Source organism: Phaenicophaeus curvirostris, chromosome 31 (genome assembly GCF_032191515.1).
Source record: "Phaenicophaeus curvirostris isolate KB17595 chromosome 31, BPBGC_Pcur_1.0, whole genome shotgun sequence".
Taxonomy (NCBI): Eukaryota; Metazoa; Chordata; class Aves; order Cuculiformes; family Cuculidae; genus Phaenicophaeus; species Phaenicophaeus curvirostris.
In genome coordinates this window covers 3,615,287-3,636,303 of record NC_091422.1, presented here as the reverse complement: position 1 = coordinate 3,636,303, position 21,017 = coordinate 3,615,287, and the positions used below count along the sequence as shown (strand labels likewise).

The 21,017-nt window shown below is 48.5% G+C and overlaps 1 protein-coding gene across 1 annotated transcript; it reads left to right on the top strand.

The window, feature by feature from the left end:
• The first annotated feature begins 2,004 nt into the window (after positions 1–2,004).
• On the top strand, positions 2,005–2,931 carry LOC138732436 (olfactory receptor 14A16-like). Its single transcript, XM_069879051.1, has one exon. The coding sequence runs from the start codon at positions 2,005–2,007 to the stop codon at positions 2,929–2,931; it is 927 nt and encodes a 308-aa protein (XP_069735152.1).
• Positions 2,932–21,017: the final 18,086 nt, after the last annotated feature.

The window sequence follows — 21,017 nt, the reverse complement described above, 5'->3', positions numbered from 1 at the left end:
GTTTTTAACAAGTCACTGAGATTCCTGAATTGCCGCTCTGAGTGGTCACTAGGTTGACCAAGACCCTCTTAAAATGCCTAGAGGTATTCTCTGCCTATGGACAACATCAGCATCACCTCTGCTGGACCCATCAGGACCGTTCTGACCTGTTCTTTTCCTCTCTCAAGCAGGAACAAGCAGGAGTGGATGAAGATTTAGATGTGGTTTGTATGTGCTGACAGAGTAAAGACCTGGCACAGGGAAACACCTCCAAGGAGGAAAATCAAGGCAGAAGATCCAAGAATCATGGAATGAATGAGCAACAAAGGTGGTGAGGGGGCTGGAGAACGAGTCTTACGAGGAGTGTCTGAGAGCTGGGGTTGTTTAGCCTGTAGAAGAGGAGGCTGAGGGGAGACCTCATTGCTCTCTCCAACTACCTGAAAGGAGGTTGTGGAGAGGAGGGAGCTGGGCTCTTCTCCCAAGTGACGGGGGACAGGACAAGAGGGAATGGCCTCAAGCTCCGCCAGGGGAGGTTTAGGCTGGACGTTAGGAAAAAATTCTTCACAGAAAGGGTCATTGGGCACTGGCAGAGCCTTCCCAGGGAGGTGGTTGATTCACCTTCCCTGGAGGTGTTTAAGGCACGGGTGGATGAGGTGCTAAGGGTCATGGTTTAGTGTTTGATAGGAATGGTTGGACTCGATGTTCCGGTGGGTCTCTTCCAACCTGGTCATTCTATGATTCTATGAATCAAAACTTAAACCAGAGATGTTGTGGGAGGGTATAATTCAGAACTCTTTGTGACCCCCTCCAGTTCAGCTCCTTCCTCTGAGAAAGCCCCTTACCTCCTCTCCCACCCTGCAAAGCCTCTGCCCTCAGGGCTCTGGGCTCCAAGGCTGAGCCCCCTCCTCTGCAGCCACAGCTCCAGTGCCCTCTCCAGAGCCCAGGGGCTGAGAGCAACTGCCCGGCAAGGTTGGTGTCTGGGAGGTGGCGAGCACAGCTGGGGAAGGGGAACGCTGTCTGCATGCCCAGCTGCCTTGGCCCTGCCTCTCTCAGCCAGCCCCTCACTCTGTTTCTAGCCTTTTCTCATTCTTGCTGTTGTTCTATAGATCTCACTACCAGCCTCTCTGAAAGACCTGAATCTCTCTTCATCAAATACCATAATGAAGACATTTGGCTCTCCTTGAGGTGTCCTCCCAAACTGTGAGCTTCCGTCCAGGATCCAAACCCATCCGATCACATCTTTGTGTTACCTCAAAGCCCCACGGAGAAGTTCAGGGATCCTATGAGAGAGAAGATGCTGCTGGGTTTGTGAAATGAGCTGTGTGTGTCCTGGGCTGAAAGTGGGGTGCCGAGACCTTCTGGAAGGGTGAGACCTTGAGTGATCTGAGGTGGATCCCTCTGCTTCCAGCAGGTCCTGGTGGCTTTACTGGGTAACATGGGAGTGTGATCCCCTTGATCTCAGAAAGGTGCAAGCCCAGGGCAGCTGGGAACAAGAGCGAGGGAGAGAGCAGCTCCCCTCCCTCTGCACTGAGCCACAGACAATGCTCTCACCTCGCAGGACTCCCCCTGTTCCCCCTGAGCGCAGCAGAGATGCTGAGGGGTTCTGATTTCCAGGAAAAAAGAAACCCAGCTGAGATGGGACAGGGCTGTAAAAAAACCTCCCCCCTCAAACACTTTGACAGTTTGGGTGTCTTAGCATTGGGTGTGCAGATGCTGCCAATCCTTTTTGCATTAGGAGCAGTTTTACCCAGACAATTGGAACACCAGGGCTGTCCCCACCATCCCCATGACCCCCTGCAGCAGAGCAAGGCTGACTCCTCGCAGCCAGTCAGCAGATGTCCTGCTCCTCCTGGCACGTTCAGCTGGAAGCAAGCAGGGCTCCAGGCATGGAGCTTAAGGAAGGGCTGTGAAAGGAAAAGCAGTGGCAAGTGTACGGTGTGAGAAATGGCTTTGGTTTGGCTCAGAGATGCCTCCCCTGTCACTGTAATTTCATTTCTTTCAGTGCTTCACATACAGAGGCAGCAGATGTCCAACAGCAGCTCCATCACCCAGTTCCTCCTCCTGGCATTCGCAGACACACGGGAGCTGCAGCTCCTGCACTTCTGGCTCTTCCTGGGCATCTACCTGGCTGCCCTCCTGGGCAACGGCCTCATCATCATCACCATCGCCTGCGACCACCACCTCCACACCCCCATGTACTTCTTCCTCCTCAACCTCGCCCTCCTCAATATTGGCTCCATCTCCAACACTGTCCCCAAATCCATGGCCAGTTCCCTCTGGGACACCAGGGCCATCTCTTATGCAGGATGTGCTGCCCAGGTTTTCTTGGTATTCTTTTTTATTGGAGCAGAGTTTTCTCTTCTCACGGTCATGTCCTACGACCGCTACGTTGCCATCTGCAGCCCCCTGCACTACGGGACCCTCCTGGGCAGCAGAGCTTGTGTCCACATGGCAGCAGCTGCCTGGGGCGCTGGGTTTCTCACTGCTCTGCTGCACACGGCCAATACATTTTCCCTGCCCCTCTGCCAGGGCAATTCTGTGGAACAGTTCTTCTGTGAAGTTCCCCAGATCCTCAAGCGCTCCTGCTCACACTCTGACCTCAGGGAAGATGGGTTTATTAGGTTTACTGCCTGTTTAGCTTTTGGCTTTTTTCTATTCATTGTAGCATCCTATATGCAGATCTTCAGGGCTGTGTTGAGGATCCCCTCGGAGCACGGACGGCACAAAGCCTTTTCCATGTGCCTCCCTCACCTGGCTGTGTTCTCCCTGTTCTTCAGCACTGACATGATTGCCTATCTGAAGCCCCCCTCAATCTCTTCTCCATCTCTGAACCTTGTGGTGTCATTCCTGTACTCAGTGGTGCCTCCAGCACTGAACCCCCTCATCTACAGCTTCAGGAATCAGCAGCTCAAGGATGCAGTTTGGAAACTGGTAACTGGATGTTCTTCATAAGCAATAAATTTCCCATCTTCTTCTGCATAGCAATCATAATGTAACTTATTGCGTGTCCAGCGTATCATCTGTATTTATTGGCTGTCCTGGGGGTGCATGTTCAAGCCTTTGCCCTCCATGTAGAGCACCAGAAAGCGCTGTCATGGTTGAACTCCAGTAACAGGTCAGTTCCACACAGCCACTCACTCTTTCCCCCATGGAGAGATGGGGAGAGGATTGGAAGGGAAAGGTGAGAAAACACATGGATTGAGACAAAAATATTTTAACTGATAAAGCACGCCTGTGCTTGAGGGCAAAGCACATCAAGGGATTCATTCACTATGTCCAGTTGGCAGGAAGGTGTTTGAACGTCCTCAATCTTTTATTTTTAAGCCAACTTTAATTGCAGAGTCTGGCATCCTATGTTACACAAAGTCCCTTTGGTCAGTTAGGGTCAGCTGTTCCAGCAGTGTCCCCTTTTAGCTTCTTGTGCACCACGAGTCCTCTCCCTGGTGGAGCCGTGCAAGGAGCAGAAAAAAGCTTGATGCTGTGTAAGGCTTGTCCAGCAATAACAAAAACCTCCCTGGGTCACCAACAGCACAAATCCAAACCTCAGACCTGTTCTAGCTGCTCTGAAGAACGTTAACTCAACCCAAATAAACCAGCGTAATAAGCCAAGTGACTCCTCATCCCCATCACCCACACAGCCACCAGTGACACCACAAGCACCATCTCAGCCCAGGCTCCTTCTCCAGCCCTGTTTTTCTGTCAGCCACGAGGGAATCACAAGAAGCTCTAAGAGCCTGGCCCCAGTCTCCAGTCCTATCAGTTTCTTGGCCACTCGTTACCTCACAGACCCCTGCACAAGCCAGGTCACTTGTCCCACCCAGACAGCTGCTCAGGCCAAAGTGACGTGAGCAGCAGATGCTCCAACCTGGTGTCCGTTCATACCCAAACAGCTTCTCAGCCAGGAGTTATCTAGAAACTGCCCACACAGACAAGGTTCCTGCTCCTGCCCCTCCACATTCTCAGCCACCTCTGGCCTCACAAGGGCCATCAAAAGCTACTGCCCTGCCACCAACTTGGGATGCAGAGACATCAAACGCACCCTCACAAGCAAAGGGGCTGCTCCTCTGCTCAGACCTTCTCAGCATTTCTGGCCTCAGAAGCACCTGCACAGCCTGGGGCGTCTTGTGCCCTTCCACCCACTGACACAGACATCAACAAAAGGCAGGGGCTGGTCCTGCCTAAGAAAATATTTAGGGCCAGGGCCCTGCTCCTGCCCTGCCCTCTGGTCAGTCACGGGTGACATCCCAAGCACCAGCACAAGCCAGCTGCCTCCTCCTGGCCTATCAGCTCCTCACCCATCAGTGACAACGTGAGCAGCTGCACAGACCAGGGCTCCCCCCATGCCTCATCACCTACTCAGCCACCTGGGACGGCACAAAAAGCTGCAAAGCCACATGCATGACCCTGCCCTACGTGCTGCAGAGCCACCAGTGACTTCATAAGGACCTGCACCACCAGCTGTCCGTTCATTCCCAGTCAGCTCCTGAGGCTCCAGGGGCAGCAGAAGCAGCTGCACAAGCCAGGACCCTGCTCCTGCCCTGTCACCTATTAAACCACCAGCATCATCACAAGCACCTGCAGAAGCCAGAGGCATCTTCCTGCCCTAAAGTGGTTTTTACAGGACAAGCTCTTGGTGAGCCTGGTGTACCTTGTCATGGAGTCACAGAATGGTCTGATTTGGAAGGGACCTCAAAACCCATTCAGTTCCAACCCCTTTCCATGGGCAGGGACATCTCCAACTGGATCAGGTCGCTCCAATCCCCATCCATCCTTGCTTTGAACACCTCCAGGGATGGGGCAACCACCACTTCTTTTGGCAGCCTGGGCCAGGCTTCACCACCCTCAAGGGAAAACATTTCTTCCTGAGATCTCATTTCAATCTCCTCTTTTTCAGACTAAAACCATTCCCCCCTCATCTTCCACCTGAGCTCCCTGATCAAGAACCCCTCCTCACATTTCTGAAGCCCCTTTCAGCTCTGGAAGGTCACTATAAGGTCTCCTTGGAGTCTTCTCTTCTCCAGGCTGGAAAAGCCCAACCCTCTCAGCCTGTCCTCATAATGGGAGGTGCTGCAGCCCCTGGATAATCCTTGTAGCCTCCTCTGTGCCTATTCCAACAGCTCCATCTCCTTCTGATGTTGAGCATTCCAGAACTGGACACAGCAGTCCAGATGAGATCTCACAAGAGAGGAATAGAGGGGCAGAATCCCCTCCCTTGATCTTTCTGGCCACGCTTCTTTTGACGCAGCCCAGGACACAGTTGGCCTTCTGGGCTGCAAGTGCACGTTGCTGGCTCACATTGAGGTTCCCATCGACCAGCACCCCGAGGCCTCTCCAGCCTGTCCAGGTCTCTCTGGAGGACATCCCACCCTACTGGTGTGGCAACTGCACCACTCAGCTTGTGTCATCTGCAAACTTGCTGAGGGTGCACTCACTCTCACTGTCAATAGCATTAATGAAGATATTAAAAAGCACTGGTCCCAGCACAGACCCCTGCGGGCCACCACTCATCACGCATCTCCATCTGGACTTCCAGCTATTGAACACTAGTCTCTGAATATGACAATCCAACCTATGTCCCATCCACCAAACCATCCACTCATCAAATCCATCTCTCTCCAATTTGGAGAGAAAGATGTTGTGGGCGACCCTGTCAAAGGCTTTCCAGAAGTCCAGATAGATCACATCCATCAGATTTCCCATGTCCACTGCTGTGTTTACCCCATCACAGGAAGCCACAAGTTGGTCATACTGGACTTGCCCCTGGTGACACCAGAGCATTTGTCCCAATGATAGATTGCCTGTCACAGGCAATTGTCCCCTGGATACCCTGGGGAAGATGCTCCAGGGAAATCTTCTCAGATGAGTCCCACACACCAGCCATTTCTGTGTCTGGCTGCACCTCCCAAACCTGAGGAGGGGCTCTGGCTACATGGTTGCCTGTGTCCTCCTCCATTGCTCAGTGATAACAACTCTACCATCATCATTAACAAAAAGGGAACCCTTTTCCTACTGACATTCATTGCATGCCGGTCCCACAGCTCTTGCCATTGCTGGTCTCTCAGCCAAGACCTGTGTCACACAGTTCCAAACAGATCAGGGGTTCATGGTCTTGTCTCATCAAACACTGAGAAAAGCCATGGATAGGGATCCCCCTGCTGCCCTGGGTCCTTGCTCCGTATTTCATCCCAACAGCTTTCTCAGAGCCCAGCTCTCCCAGCCTCTCTTTGTCCACGATGTGCTCCAGGCCCAACCATCCTTCTGGCCTCGGCAGGACTCTCTCCAGGCTGGGCAGGGTCTTCCTTGTGCTGGGAGCCCTGGACGCGGCAGCCCTGATGTGTCCTGTGGGGGGTTAACCTTGGCCAGCAGCCGGACCCAACCCAGCTGCTCCCTCCCTGCCCGGAACCAACGGGACAGAGGGAGAGAATGGAACAGAAAAGCTTAGAGGTAGAGAGGAAGGAGAGGAGGTCAGTGACCAATGACTGACACTGGCAAAGACCTGTGAACACTCCAAAGTTCAATTTAATTTTTTGCCAGTCAAGAAAGGTTTGGATTGGGAGAGGCAATAACATAATTTTAAAGCCCATTACCCTCACAATTTATCCCAGGCTCCAATGACTCCGCAGCTCCCAATTCCTCCTCCCACCGCAACCCCAGGAGGAGCATGGAAACTGGAGAAGAGTGAATTAACAGTCAGTGACAAACAGCTCTGCTGCTCCTTCCCCCTCACACTTCTCCCCTGCTCCAGCCTGGCTCCCCTCCATGGGATCCCATCATAGCAGCAGTCAAGGCTCTGTGCGGTTCATTTCTTTCTCTCTACCCGTGGGGCAGTGTCACCACCCAAAGAGCATCCATGGGCCTTCATGGCCCTGACCAGCATCTCCTGGGCCTCCACCCACCCCTCTCTCCATGACCCAGGAGACACTGAAGACAGGACTGAGTTCCAGCTCCAGCTGGCTCTGAGCTGTGGGTGTGCGGGTCTCCAGACACAGACGCGGACACAGCCTGGCCGCTCCATGAGCCTTGTTGAGTCAGACTTGCAGAGTCACTTCCCAGCTTGGTTCTTTCTGGGGTGTGCAATGGAATTACACCATGGGTCCCCAAGTTCCAGACCCCAGTGGATTCACACAGGCCTTGGGTGTTTCTCCTGCCATCCTTCCCATCACCTGTCAGGTTTTGGGAGGGGAGAAAGGGAAAGCAGGTGAGGTTTAAGACTGCCAGAGACTGAAAGGGAGTGCAGAGCCATCAAATGTGAAATGATCTAAAGGCAATGCCTGTACAGAACGGGTCTCTTCTGTTCCTTTCTTGGACAACTTAAATCTTCCAAAGGAACATGGAAGTGCTGACATCCCTCTCCTCCCTCTCTTTAACCATTTAAGCTGACAGAACCCAAGTCATTGTGTTTGAATTCTTTTCCCAGCCTGAAGAACCCCCTGGTCTGGAGATTTGCCAAAAGAGTCTAAGAGGGATCCCGCTCCTCTGGACAAGAAGGTGAATGTTCCCACATATCTCAGGGGGACTGGGTGACTGATACTTGTCTCCACACAGCTGCATGAATGCCTTCTCTCAGGATCCCACTCCTCTGGACAAAGAAGGTGGATGTTCCCAGGTGTCCCAGGAGCCGTGGTCAACCAATCGCTGTGTCCATGGAGCTGGTCAAATGGCAAAGTCCTTTCTTTTAATCCTGGCCTGGGTGCCTTGTTGATGTTTAAACTCTCTCTGTGGATGCTGACATGGACTAAGTTTTTCTACTATGAGCACAAGATGTAGAGACCCACTTAGCAGGTTGCCCTGAGCCTCCCCCAGCAGGCCAAAGTGTGCCCTCACCCCTCATGCTGTGGCCCCTAACTCCATCCTGGCAGACCTCCTCCAGGGCCTCTCCCATTGCTCCACTTTCCTTCTGAACTGTGAGACTCACTGGGTCCTGTGGCATCGTCCTGGTGCCAGAAGAGTGAGGGCAGCGATTGTCTCCTTTGCCCAGCGTCAAGAGTTGCTCCCTCTGCTCCTCCCAGGGAGGGGCTGGGGGTGGGCAAGAAGTTGTCGGGGGACACAGCCAGGAGAGCTGACCCCGGCTGACCAGAGGGAGATCCCTTAACAGAGATGCCACACTCAGGGATAAAACTATGGCAGGAGAAGGAATAAGTGGAGATTTTTATCATTAAAGGTGACAGGTGGTGGTAGACTGGTGGGGCGTCAGTCTGCTTGAGGGAGGTGGCAAGTTCTTTTGTTTTGGTTTATGTTGGGTTTTATCTTTCTTTTCTTTCACCTGCTAAGCTAGATTTAGGTCAACCCACAACTCAAAAAGCTCCATTTCCATGGAGCAGCCTGGGCAGGGACCTGAATGGCTGAGGAGTGTCCTGAGGAGATGGACCTGGGCACCAGGATACTTGCTTGTCCTCCCTCACAAGAACTTCCACCAATCCCATGCCTTTTCAAAAGAGATTTTCCAAGGATTATTCATCTTCTTCTGGCCATTCCTCAGCCTGGAGAAGAGAAGGCTTCGAGGAGGCCTTATAGTGGCCTTCCAGTACCTGAATTTCCTCACGAGAAACCTGGGGAGACTCTTTCTCCAGGGGCATGGAGTGAAAGGACAAGGGGTAACAGCTTTAAATTGGAGAGGGGAAGATTCAGATTAGACATTAGGAAGAAATCATTCACAAAGAAGGTGGAGAGGCAGTGGCCCAGGTTTCCCGGGGAAGCTGTGGACGCCCCTGCTCTGGACGTGTTCAAGGTCAGGCTGGTTGGGGCCTTGAGCAGCCTGGTCCAGTGGGAGGTGTCCCTGCCCATGGCAAGGGGGGTGGAACTGGATGGGCTTTAAGGTCCCTTCCAACCCAAATCATTCTATCATTCTGGAAAGCATGGAAATATAAACTTTAAACTAAAATATATTTTTCTTAGGTGCGCTTTGAAATCTTCCTCTTTAACCACATTGGGAAATGGCACCAAGGAGCTGTGCGAGGCTTGAAGACCTGAAGAAATCTCCAGGCAGACAAAGAGCTCGTTAAGGCTTTCTGTACTTTAATGAGACCCAGGGTGGATTTGCTGATGAGTCCTTGAACGTCAACTTCTTAGCGAAGATGGAGTGAAGCTCTCAAGAAGTCAAAAGCAGAACTCAGAGTACCTTGAAGTATTAGTTAGTCTCAGCGAGTATTGTTAGTGACAAAGCCTCCCCAGGGACTCATTAGAGCCGAGAATTGGAGGCCATGACTGCAGGCAGGTAAAGATGCTGTGCAGGCAGCTGTGATGCTGAGAAAAGCCTGGGTTTGCTTGATGAACCAGAAAGACCAGTCCCTGACCCCCAGACCCTGGGCAGGCAGATGTGGCTTTGACTGCAATGACACTGGTGTCATGAACATTCTCATATTGCCAAATCAAAGTGGTATTTCATGGCCAAATCAAAGCAGGTATTTCATGTAATTACAAATACAGACCTCTAGAGTCACGTGAGGTGCCAAGGCTCTCACAGAGCTCCATGGACTTGTAAAGGGTTGTGTTACAGGTTATAGAAGAGTTGGGTCATGGAGTAGTAATACAGGAGTTCAGTCACAGAATAGTTATAGAAGTGTTGGGGCACAGAAGTCTCATAGCAGAATTGGGTCTCAGATGATTCGGGTCACAGATGATTCAGGTTATAAAATAGTCAGGGTATGGAAGAGTCAGGTCATAGAAGTGTTAGATTTTTCATGTTTTATAAAGGCTTGATCATAGAAGGATCAAAATAGGGTTGGTTCAGAAAAAGTTGGGTCATAGAAAAGTTATAGAACAATTGGATCATGGAAGAATCTGGTCATGGAAGGTTCACAGAAGAGTCAGGTCACACGGTTGATCAGAGAGCTGGAGCACCTTGGACATGAGGACAGGCTTAGAGAGTTGTGGTTGCTAAACCTGGAGAAGTGAAGGCTGCAGGGTGATCTTAAAGCAGCTTGCAGTGCTGAAAGGGGCTCCAGAAATGCTGAGGAGGGGTTCTTGATCAGCGAGCTCGGGGGGAAGATGAGGGGGGAATGGTTTTAGTCTGAAAAAGGGGAGATTGAAATGAGATCTCAGGAAGAAATGTTTTCCCTTGAGGGTGGTGAAGCCTGGCCCAGGCTGCCAAAAGAAGTGGTGGTTGCCCCATCCCTGGAGGTGTTCAAAGCAAGGATGGATGGGGATTGGAGCGACCTGATCCAGTTGGAGATGTCCCTGCCCATGGAAAGGGGTTGGAACTGAATGGGTTTTGAGGTCCCTTCCAAATCAGACCATTCTGTGACTCCATGACAAGGTACACCAGGCTCACCAAGAGCTTGTCCTGTAAAAACCACTTTAGGGCAGGAAGATGCCTCTGGCTTCTGCAGGTGCTTGTGATGATGCTGGTGGTTTAATAGGTGACAGGGCAGGAGCAGGGTCCTGGCTTGTGCAGCTGCTTCTGCTGCCCCTGGAGCCTCAGGAGCTGACTGGGAATGAACGGACAGCTGGTGGTGCAGGTCCTTATGAAGTCACTGGTGGCTCTGCAGCACGTAGGGCAGGGTCATGCATGTGGCTTTGCAGCTTTTTGTGCCGTCCCAGGTGGCTGAGTAGGTGATGAGGCATGGGGGGAGCCCTGGTCTGTGCAGCTGCTCACGTTGTCACTGATGGGTGAGGAGCTGATAGGCCAGGAGGAGGCAGCTGGCTTGTGCTGGTGCTTGGGATGTCACCCGTGACTGACCAGAGGGCAGGGCAGGAGCAGGGCCCTGGCCCTAAATATTTTCTTAGGCAGGACCAGCCCCTGCCTTTTGTTGATGTCTGTGTCAGTGGGTGGAAGGGCACAAGACGCCCCAGGCTGTGCAGGTGCTTCTGAGGCCAGAAGTGCTGAGAAGGTCTGAGCAGAGGAGCAGCCCCTTTGCTTGTGAGGGTGCGTTTGATGTCTCTGCATCCCAAGTTGGTGGCAGGGCAGGAGCAAAGCCCTGGTTTGTGCTGCAGCTTTGGGATGTCCCTGGTGGCCGAGGAGGTCTCGGACCAGGAGCAGGTTCCTGCCTTGCACAGGGACATGGGATGTCTCTGGTACCACCACACCACGTAGGTTCGAAGCATTCCTTTGTGTTCCACAGGGCCTTGTGATGTCACTGGTGTCTGATTATGTCACAGGGCAGCCGCAGTGTCCTGACTTTTTGTGGCCCTTGTGAGGCCAGAGGTGGCTGATTAACTGATAGGACTGGAGACTGGGGCCAGGCTCTTGGAGCTTCTTGATGTCCCTCATGGCTGACTAAAACACAAGGCTGGAGAAGGAGCCTGGCCTGAGATGGTGCTTGTGGCGTCACTGGTGGCCGTGTGGGGGACAGGGATGAGAAGTCACTTGGCTTATTTTGCTTGTTTGTTTTGGGTAGAGTTAACATTCTTCACCATGGCCAGAATGTAGCTGAGGTTTGGATTTGTGCTGTTGACAACGCAGGGAGGTTTCTGCTGTTGCTGATCGGGGCTTACAGAGCATCAAGATCTTTTCTCTCCTCACACAGCTCTGCTAGGGAGTGGGCTCGGGGTGTAGAAGAAACTGAGAGGGGGCACTGCTGGAACAGCTGACCCTAACTGACCAAAGGGACTTTCTGTAACATAGGAGGCCACGCTCCGCAATTCAAGTTGGGTTAAAAAGAAGAGGTTGAGGATGTTCAAAATGATTTCTTTTTTCTTTCTAAGAAACTGTTTCTGTTGATCGAGCCCTACTGTCCCAGGGAGGGCTGAACACCTTCCCGCTGGCTGGACATAGTGAATGAATCTCTCGATTTGCTTTGCTTTCAAGCACAGTTTTGTTTTATCATTTTAAATGGTTTTGTCTCACCCCTGTGTTTTTTTCACTTTTCCCTTCCAATCCTCTCCCCCATCTCACCATGGAGGAAAGAAAGAGTGGCCGTGAGGAACTGAGCTGTTACTGGAGTTAAACCATGACGGTGCTTTCTGGTGCTTCATATGGAGCTCAAAGGCTCGAACATGAACCACCAGAACAGCCAAAAAATAAAGATGACAGGCTGGACGTGCAATGAGTTCCATTATATTTGCCATGAAGAAGAAGAAGATGGGCAGTTTAGTGCTTACAAAGAACATCCAGTTATCAGTTTCCAAACTGTGTCCTTGAGGTGCTGGTTCCTGAAGCTGTAAATGAGGGGGTTCAGTGCTGGAGGAACCACCACATACAAAATCGACATTACATGGTTCAGCAATGGACAGGAGATGGAAGGGGCTTCAGATAAGCAATCGTGCCAGTGCTGATAGACAGGGAGACTATGGCCAGGTGAGGGAGGCACGTGGAAAACACTTTGTGCTGTCCCTGCTCAGAGGGGATCCTCAACACAGCCCTGAAGATCAGCACATAGGACACCACAATGAAAACAAAACAGCCACAAAATATACGGGCACAAGAAGCCCAACCTCCCTGAAAACCTGAAAAAGGAGTGTGAGCAGGAGAGCTTGAGGATGTGGGGAACTTCACAGAAGAAATGGTCCACAGCGCTGCCCTTGCAGAGGGGCAGGGAAAATGTATTGGCCGTGTGCAGCAGAGCAGTGAGAAACCCAGCGCCCCAGGCAGCTGCTGCCATGTGGACACAAGCTCTGCTGCCCAGGAGGGTCCCGTAGTGCAGGGGGTTGCAGATGACAACGTAGTGGTCATGGGCCATGATGGTGAGGAGAGATAACTCTGAACCAAACAAGAAGAATAGAAAGAAAACCTGGGCAGCACATCCTGCATAAGAGATGGCCCTGGTGTCCCAGAGGGAACTGGCCATGGATTTGGGGACAGTGTTGGAGATGGATCGCAGATCAAGGAGGGCGAGGTTGAGGAGGAAGAAGTACATGGGTGTGTGGAGGTGGTGGTCGCAGGCAATGGTGATGATGATGAGGCCGTTGCCCAGGAGGGCAGCCAGGTAGATGCCCAGGAAGAGCCAGAAGTGCAAGAGCTGCAGCTCCCGTGTGTCTGCGAATGCCAGGAGGAGGAACTGGGTGATGGAGCTGCTGTTGGACATCTGCTGCCTCTGCCCGTGAAGTCACTAAACATGAAGAATCAGCAGTGAAAATTAAGCGAGATGTCTCTGAGGAACATGAAAGCCACTTCTCACAATGCACACTCTCCACTGCTTCTCCTTTCCCAGGAGATCTACTTTCATCTCCATGCCTGGAGCCCTGATTGGTGCCAGCTGAATGTGCTGGAGGAGCAGGACCTCTGCCCGCTGGCTGCAAGGAGTCAGCCCTGCTCTGCAGGGAGGTCATAGGGATGGTGCAAGCAGACCTAGTGTTCTAATTCTCTAATTCTCCAGTTAAAACTTCTTCTAATGCAAATGGGCTTCTCAGCATCTGCACTCCCAGTGATAAGAAACCAGTCTCCAACATGTTTGAGCGGATGATGTCAGAAACTCTCAGGCTTTCAGTTGCTTTCAGGGACAACAAAGCAATTCCTGCAAGGCCAGAGCCTTTCCTGTGGCTCAGTGCAGAGGGAGAGGAGCTGCTCTGTCCCTAGCTCTTGTTTTCAGCTGACCTGGGCTTGCACCTTTCTGAGATGAAGAGGCATCACACTCCCATGTTACCCTGAGAAGCCACAAGGACCTGCTGAGAGCAGAAGAATCTGCCTCACACCACTCAATGTCTCACCTTTCTCTAAGGTCTCAGAACCCATTTTCAGTCCAGGACACAAATGGCTCATTTCACAAACCCAAGAGCAGTTCCTTGACTGGAGCATCTCCTTGCCTCTCCATGGAGCTTGGTCAAAAAAACCTATCTTTCTAGATAGACGGATCATCCAAGACTTTATGCACCAAGTGAAGACAGTACATCCCAGAACTACCACAAAAATATTAATTATTGTTTACTATACTACAGTGAAAGGGAATGCAAAGGAAGAAATCTGTGGGCAACTCTCCCACTTTCCAGCCCCAGCAAATTTTCGCAGACCTGTGTTGTGTGTCTCATTCACCTCAGACTGCTTTGCTTTAAAGGTTCTTACAAAAAACACCTTCTGCAGAGGCTGCTCAGGATGCTGCTTCTGGATATGTGATACTGCCTAGACGAGCAGGGCTGCTGTGAGTGACTGCTGTATCAGATTTAATTAAAAACTCCAGGCTAGTACACACAGAACAGCAATGAGGAATTCTCCCAACTGCAGACACCAAGTTTGGCATGTCAAGATTTGTTACCAAATCTTATAATCATTCTAGGCTGCTAAATAGTTTCCTTTCCAATCTATATTCAGGAATTACTGCAGAGAATTCAAAGACAATGCAGAGACGGGGTAAGGAAAGCAGATGGCAATTAGTTTTGTGTTAAATAAGAATGTGTTTTGAATGGTATAAGAATGAATGGTCTTCAGATGCAGCTTTAGAAATTGCAATATCAGTAGAAAAATAATCTCTTAAATGTTATTTTCCCTCCAGAAAAGTGAGCATTCATGCTGGCTGCTTCATTTCATTCCTTCTCCTGACTTCCAAGCTGAAATGTCAGCTCAAACTCTATTAGCAGTCCCTCACTTCAGACTTTGCTATGTCACTGTTGAAGTAACATTTGAATTTCCATTTCAACAGCTCAAAGAAAAACAACTCCAAACTTTGGATATACGAGATACAGGGATTAAAATTGTAGACTGCTTACATGTCTCCCAGTTGTTTTGTCTGAAACAAAAGGGTTGGTTGGGTCCATAATTCTGTTGTGTGGAATATCTAAGCTATAAAGTAACACTGAGACTGGACCATACTCAGAAAAGTTAATCAAGGATGTTTGCCTGTAGGATATTTACCTGAAATCATGTCACTGCCCTTACCTGCTCTGCTTCTTTCTGACTATGGTATAAGTCACTTAGTGAGGCTACAGCACCAAAAGAAACATTTTGCAGCTTCTCTGCACAAATATTCTAGGTGTATACATTCATCTTCTACAGCAATATTTTTAAAAGTTTACAACCTCCTCCTAGTTTTTGTGCTGGCAGCCACGCTCTAAAGCAAATAAAAGAAATCACCTGGGTTAAGAGCATCTTTGATAGCTTTTATCTAAAGTCTGGTCACTTCCCCCAACTTCCCTCATATCCTGCAGCAAAGGCACATCGGAGAGGTGGCAAATTCTGAACTTTAGAGTTGAAAGCGTCCCAAGATTTGAGGCAGATAGTTTTAAAAACAAGCACAGAAGTTCCTAAGTCGCTCTGGTTTCATTGGAGAGCAGATCACCACTGCTCTTAGGATACCTCGGTTTAAACTCAGAGCCATCCAAGTCCACCTTGAAAACGTGTCCAAATCTTTTTCAGGAGTTAGTCTGGTGGTCCTAAGATACTAGGACGTATGCGGAGCAACTCTCAGCTTAGAGTGAGATGGAGTTAGTCTTGTCCTGTGACTCCTGGTGTACTTGTCTAAGTCGGGATGGCATCAAGAAAACTGTAAAACATCTGTATCAACTGGTAAGCCAATGGCTTTTAATTTAGACTCCAGGCTGTACTGATAATGCTGAGTAGGGAGGACCAGGAACTAATACCTAGTTCTAACACCAGATTTTACCTACCAGCTCACACCCGCACTGCCTGCAGCTGGCCTTTTGTACAGCAAACTTATCTTAGAGCCTGTTGAAGTGGTTGAAACGAGAGTCCAAAAGAAACTGAACAAAAAAAGCATTATGGACAACCAGGAGTCCTACTTTAATTTTCTCCCTTATTTCCTGGACCTCTTCTATTTGTCAGGACAGACCTGCTGACAGTGTACTCATGATACTCCTATGATTTCAGGTGTTACTGAAACAAATCAGTAGCCAGCTCTTCTTAGTGAATAATTAGACACCATACCTCGTCACATTCGTAGCAACAGTACCTAAACTAACATTTCCTGTAATCAGTCTGGCTCTCCTTACACTTTCTGGAAAGTATGGCACTAAAGGACGACCTTTACTTGTCAAGCCATTCCCAAAGAAACACATGAAGGTGTTTATTGGAGCTGAGGTCAATTAAAGGGAAGCTCAAGCTTCTAAAACAGCTAAAGCATTAGGACCGAGTCTCTGAAATATGCCAGTGCAGAGTAGTGTAAAAATAAACAAGTACTCAAATAAATTAAAATACCCATGTTTCTCATAGCAACACTAAATTACAGCAATCACTATGCACTAACGAGAACCGCTAAAGCAGCATTTCATCATTCTTGTAGATTTTACCACCAAGGATGGCCACTACACAATCAAGACCATTTTGTTTTCCACTAAGGGCCAAACTCTTGACTCTTTGGATTGTGTCTTGGGAGCAAGAATTCCACTGGCAAGAACTAAAGCATCCTTTCTGAGTTCCGTTTGCCTGCTAGTAAGGTGGCGGTGAGAGCCCTGCAGGGTTGGGATGTAAAGGCAGTTAAGGGGTTAGTCCCTGAATTTGGACTTGAGATTAGAGTCCCCAGCTTTGGCATATCATCAGGATTTTGGGGTCACAGTCTCCAGTTTCAGCATATAATCATGATTTTGTTTCAGTTTGCCTGTGATTCATAACTGTCTGTGTGATTGTCTGTGTGAGCAGGCAAGAGTTCCAATTTAAGTTTGGGAAACTGACTTTGGCATCATTTCTTTTGTCTGATGTCTTGACACTGCAGGGGTAATTGCAATTTATTTTGGTTGGTCTGTCCATAATTGACTGTTTATAATATGGGTGTGGGATCATTGCAGAGAAATCCCTTTTGGTGTGTGTTTTAATGCATTGGAGACAACTCAGTGGACCTCCAAATCAGGTGGTAGCTAGAGAAAATCTTATTCAGTGTTTCAATACGACTTTAGATTCTAACACTTTGCTGCAGATGATGCTTTTGTGAAGGGAACAGAAGTGGCATGAGGCAATATATGCTGATATGGTTTTCACTTTGCAGAATCGCCCAGAGCGGCCAAAAGAATGGGATCTTAGCACCTGGTAATCCCTTTCTCTTAGCCTTGGAAAAAGATAAGGGAAAGACTTTGAAAAGATATTGCTCTGCTTGTAGTATTGGACAAAGATGTTTGGAAGTTTATGAACAACAAAAAGGTGGTGGACCTGAGGACACAACTGATTTATTGATCATTTCTGGACACCACCTTACAGGGTCTCACAGTGAGGGATGAGAAGGAGATGAATGAGAGAATGACGCTCAGGGTGGCTGATCATTAATGGGAGCAGAAGGCTTCAGTCCGATAGCGCGACGAATGAGAGCTAAACAAGGAGAAGTTCTACAAACTCCCTTATACCAGGCTGTGGGAAATGAAGAACAAGTGATTAGAAAAGTCCCTTTTCTTATTACTCATTTGAACAATTGGAAGTTCACAGTGGGAAATTATAGAAATAATCCAGATCGGACAGTTAGCGCTTCTGAGATAACGATTAAAATGCAAGACACTGACTGGGAAGACATTATGGTGATTAAGCAAGTAATGTCTGATGGTACAGAGAAGGAGCGGATTCATAAAGCAGGCACTGGGAGTTTTATGGGGAACAGTGGCTCCATTGTTTTACAAGGAGCTGAGCACGAGACTCAGGAAAATTACTGGATGTTGCTTGAGTGGCATACAGAAATAGGGAGAGAAAGAGATTATTGGCAGTGCTGGAAGGGAATGCTTGTGGAAAAGGAGGATATAGGGGAGGATCCAGGGGAAGAGGAAGGCTCAAAGAAGATTTGGGCAACAGGAAACTGAGGTCTATATTTCAGAATCCAAATATATCAAACGACAGCTTTGTTATTACAGGATGTCAGCTTTCTAGGAAAAGTAATCCCTTGAGAGGCTGAAGATGCTGTGGTCCTGGCAGTGCGGGCTAGAGAGACAGCTGGAAGGTCCAAGTAAACAGAAACTGTAAGGAGGCGATTTGAGACCAGGATTGGTCCCAATAAGAATTAAAAAATATCCTACAAAACTGGAAGCTAGCTTGGGTTAGCATCAGTAATTCAGAAATTCTTGAAATAGAAGTTGTTAGTGGAATGCGAGTCACAATAGAATACTCTGATTTTACCAGTTAAAAGGCAAATGGTAAGGGTTACCATTTAGTATAGGATACATCCAATGGTTGTGAATCCATACACTCTTTTAACAGGTTTAACTGAAACACAGGGTTGGTTTACACTGCTAGACTTTTTGGCATAGTGGACAGTGTTGGCTTTGGATTTCAAATTAAGACTGTTAGCAAAGCCTTGGTACAAGGCATTAAAGATATCTCCTCCTGAGCATGTGGACTGGACCGATAACAGCAGAGCAGCCTACAAATATTTAAAATTGCCTCTAATTAAAGTACCAGAACTCAGGCTACTGGACTTAATAAAGCCTTTTGAGCTTTTTCACGTATAAAAGACGTGGGGCGGCCCTGGGAGTACTATCTCAGTTTCTGGGAGAAGAGTGACACGTAATGTCCTGTGTCTCAAAAGAAGTGGATAACGTCAGCCAAGGATGGCTGGGCTGCCTGAAAGCAGTTGCCACTACAGTTACGTCGATCCAGGAAGCTCGCAGATTTACAACCCCCAGAAAATGTCAGTGTACGTACCACACACGGTTATCGCTGTCCTGGAACAAAAAGGACGACACTGGCTCTCTCCTAGTTGAATGTTAAAGTAGCAGGTGGTAGTTTTGGAGCAGGGTGATGTCCTGCTTAAGATCACTTCTGCTGTTAACTCAGCAGTGCTTCTTTCTACTGACCGTGTAGAAGGGACTCCTGAGCATGATTGCTGGCAGACGACTGAAGAAGTATATTTCAGCCACCTGGACCTTAAAGATCAACCACTTCAGAGTGCAAATTAGGGATTATTTACAGACAGGAGCAGCTCTGTGCAAGGAGGAAAGAGGTTGTCAGGGTATGCAGCTACCACAATAAGCTCAGTAGTGGAAGCTTGTGCTTTGCCATCAACCACCTCTGCTCAGAAAACCAAATTAGTGGCCCTAACCAGGGCCTTGGATTTAAGTCGAGACAAGAAAGTAGATATCTGGACAGACTCCAAACATGGGAGTTGTGCACACCCCTGGAGCCACATGGAAGGAGAGGGAGCTTAACAGAACAAGGGACTGGAATCAAGTATACAGAACAAATGAAAAAATCACCAGCCAGCATTCAGCAACCTACAGAAGTGGGTAGTATGCATGGTAAGGCACATCAGCTGGAGAAATCTAATACCATATCCTGAAATCAATTAGCTAATAAAGCTGCAAAAGAGGTTGCAGAAACAGGCATCGTGGCCTTAGCACCAGATAAGGGCATAAAATTGCCAGAAACAGTTCCTAGATATGACGCTTGAATGGATTAGGACACAACAAGCGAGGGAGCAGGTGAAGGACTCTGTCATACCCCCTGGTGGTAACGCCTCCTATTCCTTTAAGGGAATTGGCCAAATAGAGCATTATAAAGTACACTGAGGAACTGAAAATCTTTTAGGACACTTAAAGAAAGCAGTTACAGGAAACGCCATGACAAAAGTTGTTCCTTCTGTGTGGAAAAGTGTGGGCTATGCCAAAGGAACAATCCCAGTCTCAATAATCGAGTAATACTTGGGAATGTTAAGGCAGGAAATTCCCCTGGAGAATGGCAAATAGATTTTACTAAGTTAGTCCAAAAATAAGGATACAGACACATTCTAGTTTTAGTCAAAACCTTTTTGGGCCAGACAGAGGCTTTCCCATCTCGCACCGCTAAGGCAAGAGAAATGGTAAAAATTTTACTTAAATAAATTATTGCAGGGTTTGGGGTGCCTTAAGAAAGGTCTTCAGACAGAAGTCCTCATTTTGTGGCAGAAGTAATCAAACAAATAAGCAGTGTTCTAGGAATATCTTGGGATTTGCATATGCCTTACAGGCCTCAGTTTAGTGGGAAAGCAGAGAGAATGAATTATACTTGGAAGTTGCAGTTGGGTAAAACACATCAGGAAACTTCTATGACCTGAGGAGAAGCTCCACCTTTAACATTATTAAGAATTTTAATTCAACCTTGACAAGGAGGCCTTATCCCATGAGTTATTTTACCTGCTACATGGAGATGCCGCATATCCCAGGAGATATCACCATTCAAGGGAACTTGGACATTAATAACTATTTGCTGTCTTTAGGAAGGACTCTCTAGGAGTTGCAGAAATTAGTGACTGTTACCAAATTCCAGGCCTTGATACACCAGCACATCCATTCCAGCTTGGAGACTGGGTGTATATCAAGTCCTGGGCCTCCGAACCCAGGCGGAAAGGACCATACAAAGTACTTTGGACTATATACAGAGCTGTGAAGTAAGCTGGAAAAGGACCTCGGATTCATTATTCACCGATTAAGAAGGTTGCTGCTACAAGGACTGCAGAACAGCAATCCCCGACTGCTCACCACGTGGGAATCAAGGGGGTACAGAGGCCTGAGGGGAAAGCCCAGCTGGGCTAACAATGTTAGTGTCATTCTGCTTTGCTTGTTATCTTGCGGGGAGAAAGGTGTGGACCTTTAGATGAGAATCAACGGGTCCAAAAGAAAAGGAGGGATATGATGCAAGAAGTAGCAACTGTTGCAAAACTGGGATATTCTGGTTTGAGCTAAAGTAGAATCAGTTTTCTAACTTCATTTAAGACTCATCCAAGTAACTATTTTGTTGAAAGCCAGCTGCTGCTTTTCAGACAGCATGTCTCCCAGCATGTTTGTCAGACACTGTTTTTGCTAGGAATAACTCCTTGTGTTAGGTATAATATGTGCTGGACAGATGTGTCTTATGTTATCATTTCCATTTGTTTATAGGTTCTCCTTACCTAAAGAATGCACAGTTGAACAGACAAGGGAACTGGTACAAATTAGGGGAGATTTGCCTTTTGTGAAGTTCATAATGACATTAAAATTAGTTCTTGGAAGTAACAGAATATGCATGAGATTACTGGGAAATGTCATACATATGCAGGCAGATGGGAAATCAATTCTGCAACAAGCTTGTGTCTTTAGGCACAATGGATGGAGTTATTCCTCCATGCATCCAACACTGTAATAAAGGATGCTTGCTTTGTAAAACTCCATAATGCGTCTTAGAGAGTTTGTTTGCCAGCATTTTCAGTATCATTCCTAGGAAGAAATAACAAATGTAGCTGGAAGCACTCACAGTGGATAACAGAGGAGGTTGAGAACTACTAAGACAG